Genomic DNA, 16,097 nt, shown 5'->3' with positions numbered 1-16,097 from the left:
CTCCGACAACATATCCCGAGAGAGCCATGTTTCCGTGAAACCGAGTATGTTACAGTCCCTGATGTCTCTCTGGAAAGCAACCCTTGCCCTAATTGTGTCTACCTTGTTATCTAGAGACTGGACTTTAGTGAGTAATATACTCGGAAGCTGTGGGTGGTGTGCACACCACCGAATTCTGACCAGAAGGCCGCTCCGTCTACCACTTCTGCGGTGACGTTGTTTTGGGTCGGCCTCTGGAATCAGATCGAATGCCCTGGGTGGTGGTGCGAACAAAGGATCCACATCGGGAAAGTTGTATTCCTGGTCGAATTGTTGGTAAGTTGACGTAACTCTGATATCCAATAGTTCTTCCCGGCTGGACTAGAAGAGAGGCGACCCTTTCTGTTGGCACCATCTTGCTCACACAAGAAAACTATAACATTAAAGTGAACTCTTGTTTATAAGATATTGGATTGGATTTATTGATTAATTGAATACATGAATATACACCTATTGTTGAAACATTCTACATAATGAGATGTAATAATAGTATCATGAGTATATGAACGACGATACAATTATCAATATCCCCCCCCCCCCCCCCCCCACACACACAATATGACATTTTCTATGATAACATTTATCCATTTAGATCCCAATGTGTGATATTACAAAGACACAGGGGAGACCCTGTTTAAGAATGGGAGATGGATATGTTTTCTATAGAGCCTTTAATTTAGGGATCTATAACTGATGTCAGGTATAGGATGGAGATGAAATATGGCACGTTTTTGATTTCTGGTGTTTTTTAATTTGCCCTAAATGAGTAAAACTCTTTCCACATAGACAGACATAGGGTTTCTCTCTAGTGTGTGTTCGCTGGTGTGAATTCAGGGTCCCTAACTCAGCAAAGCTCTTTCCACACTGATCACAGCTATAAGGCTTCTCTCCAGTGTGTGTTCGCTGGTGTTTAGTCAGGGTGGAAGCTCGAGCAAAGCTCTTTCCACACTGATCACAGCTATAAGGCTTCTCTCCTGTGTGTGTTCGCTGGTGTATAGTTAGTTTATCTGATTGAGCAAAGCTCTTCCCACACTGATCACAGCTATATGGCTTCTCTCCAGTGTGTATGCGCTGATGTTTATTCAAGGTGGAAACCACAGCAAAGCTCTTTCCACACAGATTACAGCTATATGGCTTCTCTCCAGTGTGAATGCGCTGGTGTTTATTCAAGGTGGAAGCTACAGCAAAGCTCTTCCCACACTGATCACAGCTATAAGGCTTCTCTCCTGTGTGTACACTCTGGTGTATGGTTAGGGATCCTGCACTAGCAAAGTGTTTCCCACAATCAAGACAGGGGTAAGGCTTCTCCCCTGTATGAATTCTCAGATGATATTTGAAGGTGTAATATGTAGCAAAACTCTTCCCACATTGATCACAGCTGTAAGGCTTTTCTTCGGTGTGTGTTACCTGGTGTCTAGTTAGGTTGGAAGCTTGAGCAAACCTCTTCCCACATTGATCACAGCTGTAAGGCTTCTCTTCTGTGTGTGTTACCTGGTGTCTAGTTAGGTTGGAAGCTTGAGCAAACCTCTTCCCACATTGATCACAGCTGTAAGGCTTCTCTCCCGTGTGTGTTACCTGGTGTGCTGTCAGGTTGCCTGAGTGATTGAAGCTCTTCCCACACTGATCACAGCTGTAAGGCTTCTCTCCCGTGTGTGTTACCTGGTGTGCTGTCAGGTTGCCTGACTGATTGAAGCTCTTTCCACACTGACCACAGCTATAAGGCTTCTCTCCAGTGTGTGTTACCCGGTGTGTAGTCAGCTGTCCAGACCGAGCAAAGCTCTTCCCACACTGATCACAGCTATAAGGCTTCTCTCCAGTGTGTGTTACCTGGTGTGCTGTCAGGTTGCCTGAGTGATTGAAGCTCTTCCCACACTGATCACAGCTGTAAGGCTTCTCTCCCGTGTGTGTTACCTGGTGTGCTGTCAGGTTGCCTGGCTGATTGAAGCTCTTTCCACACTGACCACAGCTATAAGGCTTCTCTCCAGTGTGTGTTACCCGGTGTGTAGTCAGCTGTCCAGACCGAGCAAAGCTCTTCCCACACTGACAACAGCGATAAGGCTTCTCTCCGGTGTGAATACGCAGGTGAATTATGAAGGACCTCCGTGTAGTGAAACTCTTCCCACAGTCAGAGCAGCTGTGGTGAGATTTCTTCCCTGTACGTCTGTGCTGGTGTTTGAGGTGTTCTGATTGGGAGACACTCTTCTCTGCCTCGTCAGCAACATGTTGTTGTTGAAGCTCCCCAGATGATAAGTCCCTCCCGCTGAGAGAGCGACGGTTAGGAGAGTCCCCTGTGAAACAGACATTGAATAACTAAGTTTTGGAAATATGGGTCCATAAACAAACATCAACAATATATCATTATACACTCAGTGGACAGTTTATTAGGTACACTCCCCAGTTCATGAAAATAGGTCACTCCTACAGACAGTGAGTCACGTGGCTATGGCTTGCTATATAAAGCAGACAGACAGGCAGAGACATTAAGTTCCTGTTTGATTGAACATCAGAATGGGTAAAACAAGTGACCTAAGCGACTGAGCGAGGTATGATCGCCGGTGCCAGGCGCGCCGGATCCAGAATCTCAGAAACAGACACTCTCCTGGACTTTTCACACACGACAGTGTCCAGCGTTTACCAAGAATGGTGCCTCAAAAAAGCAAACATCCAGTCAGCAGCAGTCCTGTTGGTGAAAACAGCTCATTGACAAAAGAGGTCGCAGGAGAATGGCAAGAATCGTGCAAGCTGACAGGCGGGCCACAAACAGACAAATAACGGCACAGTGTATCTGAACATTGTTGCTGACCAAACCCAATAGAGTATCTTTGGGATGAGATGGAACGGGCTGTTGACAGGATGAATTAGCAGCAGTCTGCAGCAACTGCGTGTTGCCATTGCGTCAGCATGAACCAACATCCCCGTGGTACGTTTTTAAGACACCTTGTAGAATCCAGGCTCCGGATAATTCAGGCTGTTTTGGAGGCAAAGGCTGACCCGATCCGGTACTAGATTGGTGTACCTAATAAACTGAGTATATATTGTTTATCAATGAATTAACAGAAGTTGCAGAATCAGATTGTAGTTTCATCCACACACCCCATTGTTCTTACTTGATGAAATCAAATCTCCCTCCTCCTCGTGTCCTTCTCTCACAGTTCCACTCTGCCCTGGTGTTTTCCTGCAGTCGACCAGCCACACAGACACCCTCTTCAGATCCAGCAGTAAGGCGTTACCAGGAGAGTTGTGACCAGGGGACTCCGGCAGGGTGGAGGGGGACGGGCTAGCTCTGTCCTGGAGACCACAGGAAGTATTGTACATAGAACATCATCAGACGAAACATTTGATTATTGTATTCTATATCTGACTGGTGCATCCTTATAATACCTCCTTTCTCCTGAAGTGTGTAACCAACCGTTCACTACTTTCCACAAATGTACCATTTTTTTCCCTAATCACTTTTTCAAAATGGAAGTGGTCCTTGTAATGCCCCTCTGTCTTATGTTCAGAACCTTTGATTGAGCGTTCATTGGAGTTGAACACATCGTTCACCACTGAGTTAGTCTTGGTTAACCCAGAACTAATGTCTCACGTAATTGGTCAGCCGCTCTATTCAGTTCTGGGTTAATACGTTTTAGGAGAGTTGATGAAACGAGGAGGACGCCAACACCTGCCAAATCGTGATTTGTCAAAATAACCAGAGGAAAACCTAAACACCTGACCTACTGCTGCTCATTATGATGTATTTTCTTAACCTTTATTTAACTAGGCAAGTCAGTTAAGAACACATTTTTAGTTTCAATGACGGCCTAAGAACAGTGGGTTAACTGCCTTGTTCAGGGGCAGAACAACAGATTTTTACCTTGTCAGCTCGGGGACAAGGGGGTTATATCGGGGGTTATATCCTTCCTGTATGGCCCTGTCCGGGGGTGTCCTCGGATGGGGCCACAGTGTCTCCTGACCCCTCTTGTCTCAGCCTCCAGTATTTATGCTGCAGTAGTTTATGTGTCGGGGGGGGCTAGGGTCAGTTTGTTATATCTGGAGTACTTCTCCTGTCCTATTCGGTGTCCTGTGTGAATCTAAGTGTGCGTTCTCTAATTCTCTCCTTCTCTCTTTCTTTCTCTCTCTCAGAGGACCTGAGCCCTAGGACCATGCCCCAGGACTACCTGACATGATGACTCCTTGCTGTCCCCAGTCCACCTGGCCGTGCTGCTGCTCCAGTTTCAACTGTTCTGCCTTATTATTATTCGACCATGCTGGTCATTTATGAACATTTGAACATCTTGGCCATGTTCTGTTATAATCTCCACCCGGCACAGCCAGAAGAGGACTGGCCATCCCACATATGCTCTCTCTAATTCTCTCTTTCTTTCTCTCTCTCGGAGGACCTGAGCCCTAGGACCATGCCCCAGGAATACCTGACATGATGACTCCTTGCTGTCCCCAGTCCACCTGACCGTGCTGCTGCTCCAGTTTAAACTGTTCTGCCTTATTATTATTCGACCATGCTGGTCATTTATGAACATTTGAACATCTTGGCCATGTTCTGTTATAATCTCCACCCGGCACAGCCAGAAGAGGACTGGCCATCCCACATATGCTCTCTCTAATTCTCTCTTTCTTTCTCTCTCTCGGAGGACCTGAGCCCTAGGACCATGCCCCAGGAATACCTGACATGATGACTCCTTGCTGTCCCCAGTCCACCTGACCGTGCTGCTGCTCCAGTTTCAACTGTTCTGCCTTATTATTATTCGACCGTGCTGGTCATTTATGAACATTTGAACATCTTGGCCATGTTCTGTTATAATCTCCACCCGGCACAGCCAGAAGAGGACTGGCCACCCCACATAGCCTGGTTCCTCTCTAGGTTTCTTCCTAGGTTTTGGACTTTCTAGGGAGTTTTTCCTAGCCACCGTGCTTCTACACCTGCATTGCTTGCTGTTTTTTGGGTTTTAGGCTGGGTTTCTGTACAGCACTTTGAGATATCAGCTGATGTACGAAGGGCTATATAAATACATTTGATTTGATCAGTCAGGAAGTTAAAGCTTGGTCGCAAATGGGTCTTCCAAATGGACAATGACCCCAAGCATACTTCCAAAGTTGTGGCAAAATAGCTTAAGGACAACAAGTCAAGGTATTGGAGTGGCCATCACAAAGCGCTGACCTCAATCCTATAGAAAATTTGTGGGCAGAACTGAAAAAGTGTGTGCGAGCAAGGAGGCCAACAAACCTGATTCAGTTACACCAGCTCTGTCAGGTGGAATGGGCCAAAATTCACTCAACTTATTGTGGGAAGCTTGTGGAAGGCTACCTGAAACGTTTGACCCACGTTAAACAAGTTAAAGGCAATGCTACCAAATACTAATTGAGGGTATGTAAACTTCTGACCCACTGGGAATGTGATTAAATAAATAAAAGCTGATAAATCATTCTCTCTACTATTATTCTGAAATTTCACATTCTTAAATAAAGTGGTGATCCTAACTGACCTAAAACTGGGAATTTTTACTGGGATTAAATGTCAGGAATTGTGAAAGACTGAGTTCAAATGTATTTGGATAAGGTGGATGTAAACTTCCGACTTCAACTGTTTCAAAACAATCCAGATGTCTTTGTTCCAATGTTTTTTCAAGTTCTAATGTAAAAAACGATATATCAAAACTATTTTCTTTTAGACATATGATATTGTGATGACTCTGAATATCACACATGGACATTTCCTATGGGCGGATATGGAATCACTCAATATCCTGTGATAGGCCTATGTGGACATCTTATTTTCTCAATAGGACGACAAATAATGACAGTAGGCCTACATTGTATATTTTAAGCTCTAGACTGAGGTCCAATTCAGGGTCTTGATATGCTAAATAAGGACAATTTCTGATGCTTATTTGCGCGGAGGATATGCTCAAGAATTTGACTAAAATTAACTCCATATCATTCGTCGACACTGGCTATCATTGTTGTGTTACTTCCGCATAAAGACGCGCGCAAACACAAGCTAACAGCACCGTAACTGGTAGCCTAGCAACAGAAATCACCTATTTTTAATGGTCGTTTTCTTTATTTGGGCGCAACAAATTAGTGTATAAACCCTGTGTGATCGAACTGACATCTGAAGAAACAATTTGAGGTGTTCAAAGAAGTTAACCGATACATAATTGGTGTAGGCGATGCCTAATTATTTCTCCCTGGTTCTGACTTGACCTGCTTGTTGCGCATTGCCTTGTATCATCCATCTGTGTGCGATGAGCTAGTAGGCTACTTGGCTGAAATTACCACCATGGTTTCTTTTCTCCTGCTGTTCAAATCGAACTCATGGATGTGGAAGATCACACGTGAAAACTGGACATAGACATTTAAAACACCACCATAGGTATACTATTAATAAAAGTCAACCAAACTTACCCGGTCCATCGTGGAAGCTGACGTTACTGTATTCTTTATAAAAAATAAACAACGACACTAAATGTGTATGCTACAGTTACTTTCTTAGTCACAGCGTTCAGATAAAGAAAAGCTCGACCACAACTTTATAAATATGAAAACTACATTTAAGTTGTGACAAATGAACGTCTCATTTAGACTAATCTTACATTAGAAACATCCTGCAAAGCCTGTGGAAATGTGTTTGGTTTGAAAACTCGACAGAGGATGGTAACAAAGTACTTCCTGTTGATGCTTTCCGGCTTCTTCTGTGGTGTTTAAAAGGTGCCGCCACCTACTGTACATAGTCATCAACACCTCTCTTCAAGTGGGTGAGGCGGTTTAGGGAGTCATTATGCTAGAAAATACTTTTGTATTATATCATTAATCTATTTAAACTGTACATGTTTCACTGTTTTAGAATCATCCTGAATGATAGTGAATGCATTATGTCCACGTGTGGTTGTATTGTTTTTATATTTGCAAATAAAATCTAAAATCACAAATCTAAGGTATTTATAGAAACAACAAAAACAGCTTGGTTAGAGAAATTCTTTGCTGTTGTCTTTCAAATGAGCTCATGGCTAGATTCCTTTATAGGGCGTGACCACAGACCACAAGTGACCACAGAAATCAGAGGTTAGTTTGTTTAATATGGTTTGCAACCCGGAGTTTACACTTACAGCAATTTACAAACAAGACACTCAGTTCTTAAGATGGTGTTCTCTTTATATCCCCTACTATGGTTCACCCCTCGCAGGGTGACATCCCTTAACTTTAACACAATATAAACTAATCATTAAAAGTTGCTAATACAAAGATGTTTCTGCTAGGCGGAGTTCAGATTATTGTTATTTGCAGTTTCCCAATCCTCCTCCCCTGTCTCATTTATTTTTTTCCTTTATTTAACCACCAGTTAAGAACAAATTGTTATTTTCAATGACAGCCTAGGAACAGTGGGTTAACTGCCTGCTCAGGGGCAGTTAGACAGATTTGTACCTTCTCAGCTCGGGGGTTTGAACTTGCAACCTTCCGGTTACTAGTCCAACGCTCTAACCACTAGGCTACCCTGCCGCCCCATTGAATATAAGAACTACCGATGAATTGTTATTTCATTATTTATTTTTTTATCAATGTATGTGTCTATAACTGTGTGCTTGTTTGTGTAAGAGTACAAGAGCATAGGTTTGTGTGTGTGGGTTTGTTATTGGTGGAGGGTGGTATGTGCATTAACATTGGTGAAGTAACACATTGGTTTAGGTGTTATTACATGATCGGTTTAAGTTATTACGTTATTCATTAAAAAAAATTGTTACCTGATACCAATAACTTAGACAACATTTTATCATATTAACCAACAAGATATTACATTTACCAGCTTTATTACGTTATAAATCTAAAAGTTATTACATTAACCGTTGTTACAAGACACAGTATACATAGATCTTGTCTTGAACTCATGGAAATAATTATCCAATATATTATGGATTAGATTTAGGATCATTTTAATCAATTTAGATATATAAAATACACCATTTAAGTGATAACTTCTTGTTTAGAAGATAATTGGATTGAATGTATTGATCAATTGAATACATGAATATACACCTATTGTTGAAATATTATTCTACATAATGACATTTAATAATAATAGTATTATCATGAGTACATGAAAGAAGATACAAAATTATCAACCCCCCCCCACACACACACACACAAGTTCCCTATAACATTTCCTATGATAACATTTATCCATTTAGATCAATGTGTGATATTACATAGACACAGGGGAGACCTGATCCTAGATCAGAGCTGCATATTATGCTGCACAGAGGTTACCATGGTGATCAGACTAAGTCAACTGTTTAAGAATGGGAGATGGATATGACTGTTCACTAGATGTTTTCTACTGATCCTGCATTGCTTGCTGTTTGGGGTTTTAGGCTGGGTTTCTGTACAGCACTTTGAGATATCAGCTGATGTAAGAAGGGCTATAGAAATACATTTGATTTGATCCTTTTATTTAGGGATCTGGAACCGGTGCCAGAAGGAAGGGAGATGAAACACAGCTATAAGGCCCAAAATAAACAGAGCTTCACTGGTGTGAATAAAGGGTCCATAACTGACTGAAACGCTTCTCACACTGATCACAGCTATAAGGCTTCTTTCTCACCAGTGTGTGTTTGCTTGTGTGATTTCAGGGCTCCTGACTGATTAAAGCTCTTTCCACAATGATCACAGCTAATAAGATTTCTCTCCTGTGTGTGTTCGCTGGTGTCTAGTCAGGGTGGAACCTGCAGCAAAGCTCTTTCCACACTGATCACAGCTATAAGGCTTCTCTCCAGTGTGTGTTCGCTGGTGTGTAGACAGGGAGGAAAATACAGCAAAGCTCTTTCCACACTGATCACAGCTATACGGCTTCTCTCCAGTGTGTGTTCTGTGGTGTGCAGTCAGGTGGGAAGCTAGAGCAAAGCTCTTCCCACACTGATAACAGCTATACGGCTTCTCTCCAGTGTGTGTTCTGTGGTGTGTAGTCAGGGTGGAAGCTAGAGCAAAGCTCTTCCCACACTGATAACAGCTATAAGGCTTCTCTCCAGTGTGTATCCGCTGGTGTGAATACAGGTTATCTGATTGAGCAAAGCTCTTTCCACAATGATCACAGGTATAAGGCTTCTCTCCAGTGTGTATCCGCTGGTGTCTAGTTAGTTTTTCTGATTGAGCAAAGCTCTTTCCACAATGATCACATCTATAAGGTTTCTCTCCTGTGTGTATCCGCTGGTGTCTAGTTAGTTTTTCTGATACAGCAAAGCTCTTCCCACACTGATCACAGCTATAAGGCTTCACTCCAGAGTGAGTTCGCTGGTGTGTAATCAGGGTGGAAGCTACAGCAAAGCTCTTCCCACACTGACCACAGCTGTAAGGCTTTTCTCCAGTGTGAGTTCGCTGGTGTGTAGTCAGGGAGGAAACTATAACAAAGCTCTTCCCACACTGACCACAGCTGTAAGGCTTTTCTCCAGTGTGAGTTTGCTGGTGTGCAGTCAGGGAGGAAACTCCAGCAAAGCTCTTTCCACACTGACCACAGTTATAAGGCTTCTCTCCAGTGTGTATTCGCTGGTGTCTAGTTAGTCTATCTGATACAGCAAAGCTCTTCCCACACTGATCACAACTATAAGGCTTCTCTCCTGTGTGTGTTCGCTTGTGTGTAGTCAGGCTGCCTGAATGTTTGAAGCTCTTTCCACACTGATCACAGCTATAAGGTTTCTCTCCTGTGTGTGTTCGCTGGTGTATAATCAGGGCGGAAGCTGCAGCAAAGCTCTTCCCACACTGACCACAGCTATAAGGCTTCTCTCCAGTGTGAGTTTGCTGGTGTGCAGTCAGGGAGGAAACTCCAGCAAAGCTCTTTCCACATTGACCACAGTTATAAGGCTTCTCTCCAGTGTGTATTCGCTGGTGTCTAGTTAGTGTTTCTGATACAGCAAAGCTCTTCCCACACTGATCACAACTATAAGGCTTCTCTCCTGTGTGTGTTCGCTGGTGTGTAGTCAGGTTGCCTGAATGATTGAAGCTCTTCCCACACTGATCACAGCTATAAGGTTTCTCTCCTGTGTGTACACGCTGGTGTACAGTTAAGGCTCCTGCACTAACAAAGCTTTTCCCACAATCAAGGCAGGGGTAAGGCTTCTCCCCTGTATGAATTCTTACATTAGATTTGAAGGTGTTAGATGCAGCAAAACTCTTCCCACACTGATCACAGTGAATAATGAAGCCACTCTGGCTTGTGAAACTCTTCCCACAGTCAGAGCAGCAGTGGTGAGGTTTCTTCCCTGTATGTCCCTGCTGGTGTTTCGTGGGGTGTTCTAATCTGGAGAGACTCTTCTCTGTCTCGTCAGCAACAGGATGTTGTTGAGGCTCCCCAGATGATAAGCCCCTCCCGCTGAGAGAACAACAGTGTATGTCCCCTGTGAAACAAAGACATTGAATAACTAGGTTTTGGAAATACAGGTCTATAAATAGTATTATTTTTGTAAAAAGTATTTGTTATTTAGCAGACGCTCTTATCCAAAGCGACTTACAGGAGCAATCAGGGTTAAGTACCCTGCCCAAGAGCAGACAGATGGTTTTACCTTGTTGGCTCAGAGATTCAAACCAGCAACCTTGCGATTACTGGCCTTAACCACTAGGCTAACTGCCTCCCTCTTCAATAAATACACTATGGTCAGTTTATCAGGAACACCTCCATTCACAAAACTGGATCGACAATTTACAGGCCACTGAGTGTTTACTGTTTATCAATCAATTAACAGAAGTTGCAGAAGCAGATTGTGTCCCCCCCCCCCCCCCCCCATTGTTCTTACTTGATGAAATCAGATCTCCCTCCTCGTGTCCTTCTCTCACAGTTCCACTCTGCCCTGGTGTTTTCCTGCAGTCGACCAGCAGCACAGAAATCCTCTTCAGATCCAGCAGTAAGGCGCTACCAGGAGAGTTGTGACCAGGGGACTCCGGCAGGGTGGAGGGGGACGGACTAGCTCTGTCCTGGTGACCACAGGAAGTATTGTACATAGAATATCATTAGACCAAACATTTGATTAGTCTAAATCTCTGATTGATTGGTGCATCCTTATAATACCTCCTTTCTCCTGAAGTGTGTAACCGTTCACTACTTTCCACAAATGTCTTGTATATTTCACTTTGGCAAATGTTTCTAAATAGAATTGGAATATTTTTTACAAAATTTAAAAACGTATAAAACTTGATGGTAGAACAAAGAGCAGAACAGAAACGAAAAGTTCCACCCCCTCTTTCAAGATGTAGATGTCGCCTCCCCTTCCAACATGTGAAAGATGGTAACACCTGCTAAATCATGTTGTTCAAATAACCAGTGATGAAAAACCTAAACACCAGAACTACTGCTGCTAGTTATCCCACTTGGAGAATGTTGAGAAAAATGTCAGTCTCATAGTTTCAGTATCCATATACAGTACATACATAGAAGAAACCATCAGATATGGGGGTATTGTGGCATGTTGTGACGGCCCTGAATTTTTCTGAACCGTCTCAGTGCTTCTCCTTCCAATAGGGTGCTTTCCCTTTAATTGCCAATTAAATAGCCAGCATCAGCTGCGCAAAAGTGGGGTTGTGATGGAGACGTGAATGAGGATGTGTTCAACCCTCAGTTCTGAAGCTTCTCTATTCCGGTTGTTTTGTTGCGGTTAAACGTGTGTTTTGTAGCCTAATAGAGTTTACCCAGGATCGGATCCACTCTTTGTGTCCGTGGACTACACCTCTCCGTTTTTCGTGGCCTTTGTCCGCTGGAGATCTGTTGGCGGATTGGATTGTCTGACTGACCGACTGACTACAACCTTTTTGTATACGGTATTTCATTTGTTTTGATGTGAGGTATACTGTGATGATTTATGTAGTTAGTTGTAGTTGAGGACTTAGTAAGAGTTGATACGCTTTAAAGTTCTGTGGTAAAATAATTGTTATATTGATTGTATGATTAATACTGGGTTTACGCTACACTTGAATGAACGGACAAACATCGCGTGACTAAGGTCACGGGAGTTCCCTGAACTCCTTTACCGGGCTGGACTCTTTACGCCCGAGGTACAGGACATTTCTGGAGGAACCAGAACTCATTGTGATATTATTATATGTGTGTGTGTAATCATTGGTGTTGCTAATACAACCCACGCAAAAGAATATAGTTGTTTTTTGAAGTTCTTTCCAATGTTTTAAGGGTTTATGAAAAGTTGATTTCCATGACTTTAACATAAGTCCTTTGTATTGGGTGTAGACTTGACGGACCAGATGGGACTCATTCCCTCCCAAACCAAAAGGAGAAACCAATGTTTTCTCTGGTAGGCACAACCTACCTGGCACCCCTATAAATAATAACCTCAAGTCAAAACCGTTACATAAAAAATGGCACCCCAGATGGGACAGCTCAACATTGAGAACTAACCAAAGCAAATCTTTTGTGTGGAATTAAAACAATGGATTCACCCCAAGATAATGTGCTCATCCATGTCATACCTGTCAATGGGAATACACAGGGCCATTCTGACCATCAAGCTGACAATACAAATCATAATGTGAATGGAGATAATGGAGTTGATTTGGGCCAGAGCCCTAGGAATCTGAATGCTCGGTCTAGGCCACAGGAGGTCTAACCAGTTACTCACTTATTGACATGGATCTGTGTGGAAGTACTGAGCTAGCCCTCCCTCTGACACCCAACCTTCCTCCATTGTCTGGTTTATCTCCAGAGGTTGTAGTCTTACAACTTCAAGGTGACATCCTTGATATTCGTCGGACTCAACAACATCTCCAAACTCTTATCCACCATAATTTCCAATGTCTGAGGGAAGAGCAACAACAGAGTGCCATGGAATTCAGAAACTCACTGAGCACTCTAACCCACATGCTGACAGAGCTCAGTGAGAGTGGAAGACGGGAAATGACTGGTGCCATGGACAGGCAGTTTGACTACCAACAAAACCAACTCACTGCCACTCTCCAATGGCGCCTGCAACATCATCACACTGAGGTCTTCAAGGACGTTAATTCTGTTTTTTCTCCCATGGTTAACACTGTAGACCACTTGCAGACAGAACTCTCTAATTGTGTTAAAATGTTGGATGACGTGTCTGTGGACATGGCCTCCATTAGGCACAACTCCTTACACAGAGTTTCTCTGGTGTCCACTTCAGTTCAGACCACTGAGGGCCAAGCTGGCACCTCTGAACAGCCAAGACCAGAGTATCTGTGACTTTGCATACGGTTACCACTCCCTGTGCAGAAGGTGGAAACCTGGCATTGAGGAGGAAGAGGTAATTAAATTGATCTTGAAGAACATCAACCCACTACTAGCCAGTCAACTCCGAGAACGAGTCACCACTGTCGATGGACTGGTTCGCTTGGGACAGCAGTTTGAGAAGGACAGAGAATGCCAACACCAATATGACCAGAGAAAGAAACAGACACCCAAACAGTTACCCAAGACAGACTATCAACAACAGCCAGAGTCTCCAGCCAAGACCCCTCTCATGTTCTGTTGGAGATGTAGCCAAAAGGGACATTCTTCAGCTACATGTCCAAGACCGTATCAAGTAAACCCTTCCAGAAACCACAAATCACAACAGGCCAACACACCTAACTATTTTCACAGGAATCACCATCCTACTCTGGGTGCTTTAACCAGAGCTGAAACCCCAAGAGTCACTGCCTACGCCCCCCCATCGACATCCCCTTCCTTTCAGTTAATACCGCACCAACTGGTGTTACCCCTGTCCATAGGCCCATGGACAGGAAGAGCCATCTTGGATACCGGGTCATCCTACACACTGCTCAATGAGAAACTGTGGAAGGAGGTTAAAGACCCACAATACAACTTGAAGCCGTGGACAGAAAGTCCACTCTATCTGGCTGATGGTGAGGCTAGACGACCACTTGGATGGAGTGAGGTAGAGTTCCGCCTGTGTAACAGCTCCTATGTGATTCCTTCGGTTATCCTACAAACCAAGAACCTTGCTTTTCCTGTCGTGTTGGGAATTGATTTCATGTACTTCAGTGGTGTCCAGATTGATATAGTGGAGGAAGCACCTGTTTCCTTTTCGACTTGCGGTAACTCTAAATCAATAGTTGTTTAGTATTCAGAAAACATTCACTTGCTCGACCATTCTGAAGGTCATGTAACTGTTACATGCAACATTTTTTGTGAACTTAACAGGACAGATGTTGCTCTCTAGTTTTATGATGTAACAAAGGTCTGGTTGAATGTATTCTGCCACTGTCTTCTTGTCTCAGCTGAGTCAAGGCATATGAACTAACAGGTTATAACAACGCAATGATCACAACATGTAAAATAGCTATTTTTCTGGCTTTCTTCCCTAGTGATTTTTACCTACACACCACTACTGCAAGTTGTAACTTTGCCCTCATTATTTCTCCATGGTTCTGACTTTACCTGCTCGTTGCGCATTGCCTTGTATCAATCTGTGTGTTTTAGGCTAGTAGGCTACTTTGCTGAAGGACAAAATATCCCACGTGTTTATTACCACCATTGTTTATGAAACAGTATAACTTTAGACCGTCCCCTCGCCCATACCCGGGCGCGAACCAGGGACTCTCTGCACACCCACGAAGCATCGTTACCCACAAAAGCCGCGGCCCTAGCAGAGCAAGGGGAACCACTACTTCAATGTCTCAGAGCAAGTGACGTCACCGATTGAAACGCTATTTGGCGCACACACCACTGACTAAGCTAGCCGTTTCACATCCGTTACATTTATTTTGTTCAAATGGAACGAATGGATATGGAAGATCAAATATGATTAAACTAGACATGTTATACACCACAGTAGGAAAACTGTTAATAAGTCGACATAACTTACCCGATCCATCGTTGAAGCCGTTCTTTCTTCTGCGTTTCTTCAAATAAAAAACGTGACAGTAAATCTGTAGCTAGCCTACACTAGTTACTTTCTTTGTTACCGCGTTCAGATAAAGCTAGACCAGAGCAAACGTTAATTTAAATATCAACACTCGACTAACGTTGTGACAAATATATGTCTGATGTAGCCTAATCTTACTTCAGAAAGATCCTGGATAAGATTTGAATCTATTAAAGTAAATAAAACGTCCAACACCCTATTCACCAAAAATACTGTTGTTGTCTACCTCTACCCCAGAGTCTGTTGGAACAACGTCCTCTTCGGGAGTCCAGATAGTTTTAATTGTCTGAGGCCCAGTAAGTGTAGCCTAAAAAATACCAAATTACAAGCTATACGTGCTGCGAAGCATGCAGCATTTACAGCAATGCAACCTCCGAAGTAGTCAGTGTGTTACAAGCATTTCGCTACACCCGCTATAACATCTGCTAAACACAAGTATGTGACCAAAAAAAATGGATTGATTTATAATTCTTCCGCTTTACAGACCAGATCCAGAGATGTTGAGAAGGAAGTGGTCTTCTTCTTCTTTAGTGTTATGGCGGTCCGCAAAACAATGACTATTGGTGCACTTCCCCACCTAGTGTGTTGGCTGTGTATCAGCCTACTATTCTGTAGTATGAATTCATTACACTTTGTGAAAAACCAAATAACCCTACACCCATTAAAACCTCATCATTATTCCACTACTTTGGCCCTCTGATTCAACACCAGGCCATAAGCCTGGGAGGACAGGATATTATCCTTCAAAACACCTTGTAAATATGCATTAAAATATTATACACCCAAGTACTTCTCTACAGCTGCCACCACAACATCTATCCACTGTGTTTTACATTCTATTACTGTGGTACAGTTGACAACCATGGCCATGAACTTGGCCAAAACTTACTGAAGCATGTTATTCCTATCACTCTATTGACTTCAGCCTAATTAAAGGGATTCTCTCAGGATCCTTCACCCTGGACCCATCTTCCTCTACTACTCTCTTCCCTGCCTCAGCATACAACACCTTCTGCACTACTGTGATCCTGGTAACCTCAACCTGTCTTTCTCTCACTGGACACATCTGATCTCCAGCACCATGTGTATCCCTACAGTTTATACACAGAACTTTTTACATCAATACTACACATTCCTTTCTCTCAGGTCCTCCTGCACACTTCTCACATCTAGGAATCT

The 16,097-nt window shown here is 43.2% G+C and overlaps 2 protein-coding genes across 7 annotated transcripts in view; both read right to left on the bottom strand.

Annotated features, from left to right (window-relative positions):
* The window catches only part of LOC118938354 (uncharacterized), a 63,409-nt gene that overhangs the window by 28,712 nt on the left and 18,600 nt on the right, over positions 1 to 16,097 (bottom strand). The gene's annotated exons all lie outside the window — the stretch shown is intronic.
* On the bottom strand, positions 434 to 15,441 carry LOC110485287 (uncharacterized). 6 transcript variants are annotated; one of them, XM_090197533.1, is made up of 3 exons: positions 14,859 to 14,998; positions 10,818 to 10,995; positions 434 to 2,327 (listed from the first exon to the last, which is right to left on the bottom strand). In XM_090197533.1, the coding sequence occupies exons 1-3, from the start codon at positions 14,865 to 14,867 to the stop codon at positions 736 to 738; spliced, it is 1,779 nt and encodes a 592-aa protein (XP_090053659.1). In that variant the 5' UTR covers positions 14,868 to 14,998; the 3' UTR covers positions 434 to 735. The 6 variants fall into 6 exon arrangements, with proteins under 6 accessions (XP_090053659.1, XP_090053658.1, XP_036797842.2 ...); XM_036941947.2 differs by lacking the exons at positions 10,818 to 10,995; positions 14,859 to 14,998 and adding exons at positions 3,147 to 3,327; positions 6,445 to 6,738 and having other exon boundaries at positions 695 to 2,327; XM_036941948.2 differs by lacking the exons at positions 10,818 to 10,995; positions 14,859 to 14,998 and adding exons at positions 3,133 to 3,327; positions 6,445 to 6,735 and having other exon boundaries at positions 695 to 2,327.

Source organism: Oncorhynchus mykiss, chromosome 13 (assembly GCF_057628025.1).
Source record: "Oncorhynchus mykiss isolate SJ-2025 chromosome 13, ASM5762802v1, whole genome shotgun sequence".
NCBI classification, from domain to species: Eukaryota; Metazoa; Chordata; class Actinopteri; order Salmoniformes; family Salmonidae; genus Oncorhynchus; species Oncorhynchus mykiss.
Note: the sequence above shows the minus strand (reverse complement) of the source record. Positions and strands in the feature narration are given on the sequence as shown.